This window comes from Serinus canaria, chromosome 24 (assembly GCF_022539315.1).
Source record: "Serinus canaria isolate serCan28SL12 chromosome 24, serCan2020, whole genome shotgun sequence".
NCBI classification, from domain to species: Eukaryota; Metazoa; Chordata; class Aves; order Passeriformes; family Fringillidae; genus Serinus; species Serinus canaria.
This window is the reverse complement of record NC_066337.1, coordinates 5,562,393-5,570,166: the sequence shown is the minus strand read 5'-3', so window position 1 is coordinate 5,570,166 and position 7,774 is coordinate 5,562,393. Positions and strand designations below refer to the sequence as shown.

General features: G+C 61.8%; 1 protein-coding gene across 1 annotated transcript; it reads right to left on the bottom strand.

Moving 5' to 3' along the window:
- Nucleotides 1–3,208: 3,208 nt before the first annotated feature.
- Nucleotides 3,209–7,513, bottom strand: THY1 (Thy-1 cell surface antigen). Its single transcript, XM_009098035.4, has 4 exons — nucleotides 7,424–7,513; nucleotides 5,144–5,225; nucleotides 4,704–5,039; nucleotides 3,209–4,158 (listed from the first exon to the last, which is right to left on the bottom strand). Exons 2-4 carry the CDS (start codon nucleotides 5,178–5,180, stop codon nucleotides 4,046–4,048), a joined length of 486 nt encoding a protein of 161 aa, XP_009096283.1. The 5' UTR covers nucleotides 5,181–5,225; nucleotides 7,424–7,513; the 3' UTR covers nucleotides 3,209–4,045.
- Between the last annotated feature and the right edge of the window lie 261 nt (nucleotides 7,514–7,774).

Sequence of the window (7,774 nt, the reverse complement as noted above, 5' to 3'; positions counted from 1 at the left end):
TGTTTGTTCTCTGGAAGGGACTGGAGTGACCCTTGTTGACAGATCGGGACTGCAGTGCCTCAGTCACAGCCCAGCTCCTGTGTTGCCCCGCATGACTCCCACCCCCCAAAGTGACAGGCCCTGCCCAAGGTGACTCACCCAGCTGGGTCCAGCCTGGCCAGGGCCCTTCCTCTGCCAGCCCTGGGCCTGAGAACCCCCCAAGCTCACCCCACAGTGCCGGGAGTCACCGCCCTGGCCCCGCTCCGTGCTGCTGACACATCCCCACCCTGCTGCAGAACCTGCTGCTCACTGCTCCCAGGCCACCCCCCGGGCAGCAAAACCCCAAACCCACCGGGGACCCTGATGTAAGACCAGGGGCATGAGATCCTGCTTTGAGGTCTGTGGGGGGCAAAAAAAAGAAGGGACCCTCGGGCAGGTGCTCTACCCACACCGGGGGATGAGGAGGGTGCCGGGGAGGGCTCGAAGCCAGGATTATGTGTGTGAACTCAGAACCTTCTCCCTGAAGAGAAAGCTCTCCCCCGTGGTGTTATCCAGCTAAAGGAAGAGGGGGACAGCTTTTTCTGTCTCCGTGTCCCCCTCCCCGGGGCGGTGTCCCCACCTGCACTCACCTGCATGTGGCGCGGGTGGCCGATGGCTGCTCAGGGCACGGCGAGGGGAGACCAGCCAGCCATTTGGTGATGCCCTCGGGGCTGATCCTGCCTCCCTGGGGAGCTTCCCCCGGCACCGGAGATGGGAGATGTGGAGATGGGCAGCAGCCGAGCCCTTCGCAGGGGACAGGACCCCCAGCTCAGCCCCTCCACCCTGGGAGGGAGCGCAGCGGCCGGAGGGGGCCGAGCCCGAGGGCTGTGGGGCCACGTAAAAACAGCACCGCAGAAATTCAGGGCTCAGGTTACCAGCCAGATAAATATAGTGTCTTTATCTGACCTCACAGGGCGCTGAAATGCTCCTCTCGCATTCCAGCCTGGGGAGGCTTAAAGGGGACGCGAACCCGGGGGGGCCGGTGGCCCACGGCAAGGGGGTGCCGCGAGGGGAGGCTGCGGGGGCAGCGTGGGTTGTGCCAATGGAGAAGGAGGACAGGGTAAGCGTGAGGAAGGGAGAGATTTGGGGAGGGAGGTCGAGGTCCAGGAGGGAAAGATAGAGGGAGGGTTAAGGGAGGGAGCCGGCGGGGGGGACATGACTCGGTTTGTAGGGGACAAGGAGGCACAAAAAAGGGGTGGTCGTGGCTGCCAGCAAGGTTTGGAGTGGAGCATCACGGTGAGGGGAGGAGCTGAACTGGGTTTTGCCCCCCTTGGGGTGAGCTGTAGGGAGAAGAGCCCCCTAAACCTTCAGCAAAGGTGGGCAGGGGGCAGCTGGCGTGGCCTGGCCACCCATCGTGGATCCATGGGGACACCGGGGCACCGCTGCGGGACGCCTGACCCGCCCAGCCTACGGCACCTGCGTGGCCGTGACTCAGCGAGCACCTGCCGGGGATAATGGGAGGGATGTAATTAGGATGGCATCTTCCTCCCTCCCTCCCTCCCATCTGGCTCCAGCCCTTAAACAGGGAGGGACGCGTCGGGGCGTCGCTCTGGGAGGTGGCACAGGGTCACCAATGGTGTTAGGGGGTGGTGGCAGTCTCCTGCTCGTGACTCCTGGTGCCAGGGCAGCACCTTGACCCTGGGCAGGGCAGTGTGTGGCTGTTCCAGAGGACACGGGAGCCCTTGGCAGCCCCCTGGCAGCGTGTGGGCACGGGGGCTCCAGCAGAGCCCCCGTGGTGTGATGGGCACAGGAGCTTTGGGACACATGCACACGCAGGCCCCCTCCCATGGCCACCTCCATCCCTGGCGATTCTCTCCCCAGAGGATGGATGGGCCAGGACCAGATCTTGTCCTCTGCTTTGCCTTCCTGCCACCACCGTGGGCAGTAGGTAGCCTCTGGGATGAGCCAGGGGTTTAGGGACAGGGATGGGGACAAAGGGTCTGGGTGCAGGGGGCCACGCTCCAGGTGGGTAGGAGGGGGTTGCTCTGCCCAGGAAAGTCAAGTCTTGCCCCTCTGTCTCTCTCCCGCAGGTATTGGGGTGCTGGAGGCACAGGGGGTTGCCTGGGGGGCTGTACCCCTTGGCAGGGTCCTGATGCCCAGCCCCACACAGCCCCTGTCCCCACCGCCACACACACAGGCGCCCGTGGCTCCAACACACAACCTAGGTAGGGTTTTATTGTGCAGACAGAGGAACACTCCTGGATGGTAGGGTGTTTTCTTTTTTGTGTTGTTGTTGTTGTTGCTTTTCATAGGGTTCTCTTTTTTTCCATTTTTTTTCCTTTTCCCTTAACAGAATTTCTTTGATGACAAGCTGTGGAAACAACTACAAATGTTCACAAAAAAATGAGACTCGAGCCGCGTCCGCGCTCTGCCGCTGGGCTCTGCGCCTGCCCCGGCGCTCACCAGCACGCCCAGGGAGCTGGGCACAGCCAGGCCTCAGCTGGGCACGGCCTCAGCAGCACTAGACAGCAAGCAAGCAGGCAGGGATGGGCAGGGGACGGGCACGGGGGTCGGAAGCAGCTCTGGAGAGGAGCAAGGAGTGGGGAGCAGCTGCTGTGTATTGCTCTCAGCCGTGGTGGCACAGCCTGGGCTGCACGGGTCGCACAGCTGGGGTTCACCCCATGCACCTGGATGCTCCTGCCTGCCTCTTCCTTTCCCTGTGCCCTCCCCTGGGTGAGGCTCCTCGAGGTCCCGTGGGCATCTGGGCAGCCCTGGGCTGGCAGATCTGAGCTGTGCTGGCCATCCCTGTCCCTGCTCTCGCCAACCCCTGGCACCATCCTGGCCTTGCCGAGGTTGTGGGCTGCCCTTCGGTCCTTTGCTGCTCTTAAAGGGAGACAGGGAAATGCTGAAAGGGGGGAGGGAGAAGGGAGGGGGCACACAGGCTTCTTCCAGGAACACGGTGGGGTTGGAGGAAGACTGCTTTGCTTCTCCATGAGGAAGGACTGGGCTCCCCAGATGTTTCCTTCAGGAAGACAAGGTGCCAGCGCAGGGAAATCCCTATGGAGACCCTGGGGTCACACTCCCAGAGGGGAACCCCCTCCCCACCAGCCAGCCTGGGTGCAGCTCTGTGGGCCCTGGGGAGGGCAATGGGGCTGTGGCTAGCTCAGAGAGGCTCTGCTTGCCTCCACTGGTGCTGGCAGCAATTCTCTCGTCACAGCTAAGGGCTGGTCCCTGGGGAGAGTGAGTGGTGCCTGGCTCGGGCAGCCCAAAGGTACCAGATGGTGTCTGGAGGAGGCCTCACTTCCAGCTCAGCTGTAAGAAACAGATTAGGAAAAACTTGTTGCCGAAGCACATTTGCACTGAGCCCATTCCCAGGGCCCCAGAGGAGACCTAATGAGGCAGGGGGGGTTCATGGTGTCTCCTAGACCTGCTCCTCTCTCTCCTCCCAGCCTGCCAGGCCCAGTAGCATCCCATGGCTCCCCTGCTCACTGGGACAGGAGTTATTTTGTGCCCTCTCCCAGCCGTGGCAGCTCAGGCTGAGAGGAGCAGGGTGAGGAATCCGTCACCTGGGTGGCAGGCAGGGCAGGTGGGGACACCAAGAGCCCTGTCACCTCCAGGGGCCACAGGCACAGCACCCACCACGGGCACAGCACCCACCACGGGCACCCCCTGCATGCTCTCACATCACCCCTCTCTCTTACCTGCCAATCCAGCTGTCTTTCCCCAGTTGAGAACAGGCAAACCCCAAGAGTTAAAGGGATGGGACAAGCGAGGCTGAGGCCTCCAGTGCTCCCAGCACAAGCAAACCAGCCAGCCTACGGAGCGGGGAGGCGCGATGGGAGAAGCAACGCTGCCTAGCAGAGCCACCATGCTTCGGAGCGGGGCGTGTGCGCGTGGGATGGTGGGCCTCGGCTGGGACGGTGGTTAGCGTTAATATACGGCTAAATAGAGATAACACAGAGAGGTTCACGGCTTCCAGACGCTTCAGCTTCTCTTTCCAGGGGCTGCGAGGAAGGCGGGGTGGCTGGGGTGCTCGGTGTGTGCGTGCGTGTGTGTGCGAGCGCTGTGAGTGTGTGTGTTTCGCCTTTCACAGGGACACGAAGTCCATGGCTTGCAGGAGAGGCAGGGAAAGGAGCAGCAGCAGGAGCCACGAGGTGTTCTGGATCAAGAGGCTGAAGCCGGCGCATTTCTCCAGCTTGTCTGTGAGGAGAAGGAATGGGGAGGGAGAGAAGAGAGGCAATGAAATCCCTTGGGAACGGGGCTCAGGCCAGGAGTTCAAATGGTGCTGGAACACAGCTTCTTGCATTTGCTCTGTCACAGAAATGCAGCACGCCCCATCCTGGCTTGTTTCCCTCCCAATGTGTAATAGCAAAGATTTTTTGGGACCCTGAGAAGGATAACCCTGCCTGTGCCTGACTGTGGTGACAAGTGGGTGGGCACCAGGTGAGACAAAAGTCTCTGCATCTGTCAGACTGCTCCTGTGTGCTGTAGGTGTGAAGGATCACCACTGTCCTCTCCATGGGAGGATATCTAAGCAATGTGCCTGAGGTGGGACCCAAGAGGGGCAGGAAAAGTGCTGTGAGATGGGGTAGAGTGACTCCATCTGTGGGATGAAACCCATCTGAAGGGCATGTAAGGGTCGGGACACATTTATGGAGCTCAGAGAGTTGTGGTGCTCTCTGCTGGCCCTGCCAAGCCAATGAGCAGATGGGAAGGGCTGAAGCCAGGTGCACTGCCTGTCTCACCTTTGATAACAGTGATGTTCTTTATCTGGTTGCCAGTGTAGTCGTTGGTGGCCCTCAGCTCGCACATGTAGATGCCCTCATCGCTGGTGGTGAAGCTCTGCAGGTGGAGGCACACCAGGTTCTTGTGCATGGTGACGTTGGCTCGGCTCCGGTAGATGTTCTCAGAGACGCTGATGGTGCTGTGGATGACGTGCTTCCTGTTGTCCTTGGTGATGCTGAACTCGTAGGTCAGGGGGTTGTCGGTTTTGTTCTCATAGCGACAGTCCACGCGCAGGTTCTGGCCCAGCAGGCAGGCACTCAGGTCCTTGATCATCTGGCAGTGGGCAGCCTGGAGGACTGGGAGAGGCAGGAGGGGGTTGGGCAGGGAACAGCGAGCTCTGGGGAGGCCCATGCAGCCTCCAGGCTGCTGTGAACCGAGCAGGGAGCAGGGAGGAATGTACCTGTCAGGATGACAGCGATGCCCACGGTGGGGTTCATCTTGCTGCTGAGGTGCCCGGTGGGGGCTGTCTCTGAGAGGGGAACCTGGGCAGAGGGAGAGAGAGGCAGTTAGCCAGGCCACTGCCCCATGGGTGTGGGCACTCGGTGGTGCAGGCTGCCCTTCTTGCACAGACGATGCTCTAAAATCTGCTCCCCCTCACCAGTGTCTGATTCACTGCACAGAGCTGGCACTGCACCCAGCTGGGGAATCCGGCACTGTGTGTCTGCCCAGCATCACCTTTGCACATCCCCAGGCAATGCCCCATCCACACTTTGTTTTTCCTGTCCAGATCCCCCAGCAGACATTAAATGAGCATGGCCAGACCTGCAGCAAGGCTTGCATGTCCGGCCTCCTCCCCCTTTTGCCCCATGGCCAGCCAAGGTTTGGACAGGTGAAATCAGGCTGCATCCCAGTGCCTGCACGCCTTGATCAGGGGTCTGTGGCTCACGGTGAGGGGGCTGCCAGCTGAGGGACCCTCTCTGGGGACCAGTGGGTGCCTGCCCTGCCAGTCCTCCAGCAGCTCCAGTGGGTGAGCTCAGCAAGGATGAGTCACTGCGATGCAGCGAGGGAAAGGGGCCAAGAGCAGTGAGGAAGAGGGACACAGCAGCTGGACAGCGAGCCAAGACCGCTGAAAGATGGCATGAAGCCTCCAGGAGCTGAGTTCAGCTTGCCTGGCCACGGGGTGGAAGGGGTTTGGGTGGCACCATCCACAGTCTGGGTCCCTGCCCGGTGCTTGTCTTTCTCCGGGCCGTGTGTGTGAGTAAGGCGCCCGTGATGTGCCATCCAAACACCAGGGCTGCTGATTCCAGTTGGCCCAATGCTGCCACAAGGAATCAATTAAAGGTTTGCAGCCTGGCCAAGTGGCCGCGTGGGGAATCCAGCCGCAGACATGCGGAATGGAGGGACAGCATGGGGGAGCAGCGAGGCAGCCAGGCTGAAGGACATACCAAGCATCCTGCAGTCAGCCTTCCAGGCTGGCCATGTAGGGCCAGGTCCAAGAGGGGGAGCTGATAAACCAGCCCTGCATGAATCCAGGCTGGCAGAGGGGACAACAGACCCTCAGTTTGCTGCCTCTGAATCTGGCAAAGCATCCAGGGAAGAGCTAGGAATTGCCTGTACCACAGCCAGCTGCATTTTTCAATTTCGCAATTTTTGTGTGTTTCATATAACGTTCTAAGAGGAAATACCAAACCCATTTGCTCACCCTGAAGCTCTAAAAAATCTCTTTATCCAGAACCCTAACCCTTGGCCAGGAAGAAAAATTCTTGACAACCAAGAGTTTGCCAATGGGGCAAATGCTTGAACCTCTGGATTCGTAGAAACTGTCCCTCTGTCCCTTGCTTTGTAATTTCCCAGCACCAATCTGGTCCCTTTTGAATGTTCTGGGACACTATCTAGGTCATAGCCTGGCTTTCCTCCAGAAAATCCATGCAAAGAAGCTCCCAGAGAGCAGGTTTTCCTCCCATCTATGTGCCCAAACACCCAGATTTTATAGGTTTTAGGTTGATAGCCCTTGGACCCCTCTTCTACCAGCAGTGATGGGAGCAGAGCAAGCCAGGTAACTCTCACCCCTGCATGATCCCATGGGTTTCAGGTGAGGGACAGGGCTCAGAGGGACAGCGGCGTTCGAGGGGTTCCAGCTCTTAGAGGGCAAAGTCCAACCTGCTTGGGGTCACACCATGGGCGTACCTACCCCCTTTGCCCACCAGCGTGACAGGCTCAGGGTGACAAACGAGCTGCAGGGATGGGGACGGGGGCGTGCAGAGGCAGGCTGGTGAGCTGACGGAACGCAGAGCCGCAGGAGCCTGGCTGTGCCGGGGGGCGGCTGCCAGCAAAGGGGGTGCAGGGGTGCAAGGGGACGCGGTGCGCAGGGAAGAGCGACGGGCGACCCTCGAGAGGGGCAGGAGGGCTCGGGGTGGGCGAACTCCCCCCTGCAGCAGCGCGGAGCGGGAGCGCGGCTGCGGTGCGGGCGTGCGCGCGGGCGCGCCCACCGGGAATGCCGCAGTCCCGAGCCCAGGGTGGGGGGCACCGACACCGGGGCGAGAAGCTGAGCCCGTCCCCTCTTCCAAAGCGCTCCCTCCGGCCGAGCATCCCCCGGGCGAGGGGCTAGATGCCCCCGTGCCACCGCCGCGCCCGGCGGCTGCGGACCCTCCCCCGCCCGCAGCCCCTCTCTGTGCCCCGAGCCCAGCGGCTGCCCCCGGCCCGGCAGCGTGCGGGGCGCTGCGGGGCTCTCGGTGCCTACCTGCGGGCGCTGTCCGGTGCTGCCCGCTGCCTGCGGGGCTGCCGGCGCTGTCCGGGGCTGCCCAGCGGGCTGTGGGCGCGGCGCTCCCGCAGTCTGGGCAGGGCTGGGCGGGCGGACCCAGCGAATGGGGGACCAGGAGGCGTCACTGAGGTTCGGCCCCCGGCCCTGCGGCGGGGGGCGGTGCGGGGGGGCCCTGTCTCTGCGGGACTCGGACACCCCCGCCCCGGACAAGGGGCGCGCACTGATGCGGAAGGTGCCGTTCGCCCCCCTTATGTTCCCCAGGAAGGGCGAAGCATCCCCATCGCCATGGGAACATCATTTTACGGAAGAGCTGCCAACCTTCATTTTCCC

Coding starts and splice junctions, on each gene's coding strand:
- THY1 (XM_009098035.4), bottom strand. CDS start 5,180: ATGAACCCCACCGTGGGCATCGCTGTCATCCTGACAG. Junction 5,040..5,143: donor CATCGCTGTCATCCTGACAG/GTACATTCCTCC, acceptor TGCCTCTCCCAG/TCCTCCAGGCTGCCCACTGC. Junction 4,159..4,703: donor GAACATCACTGTTATCAAAG/GTGAGACAGGCA, acceptor TTCTCCTCACAG/ACAAGCTGGAGAAATGCGCC.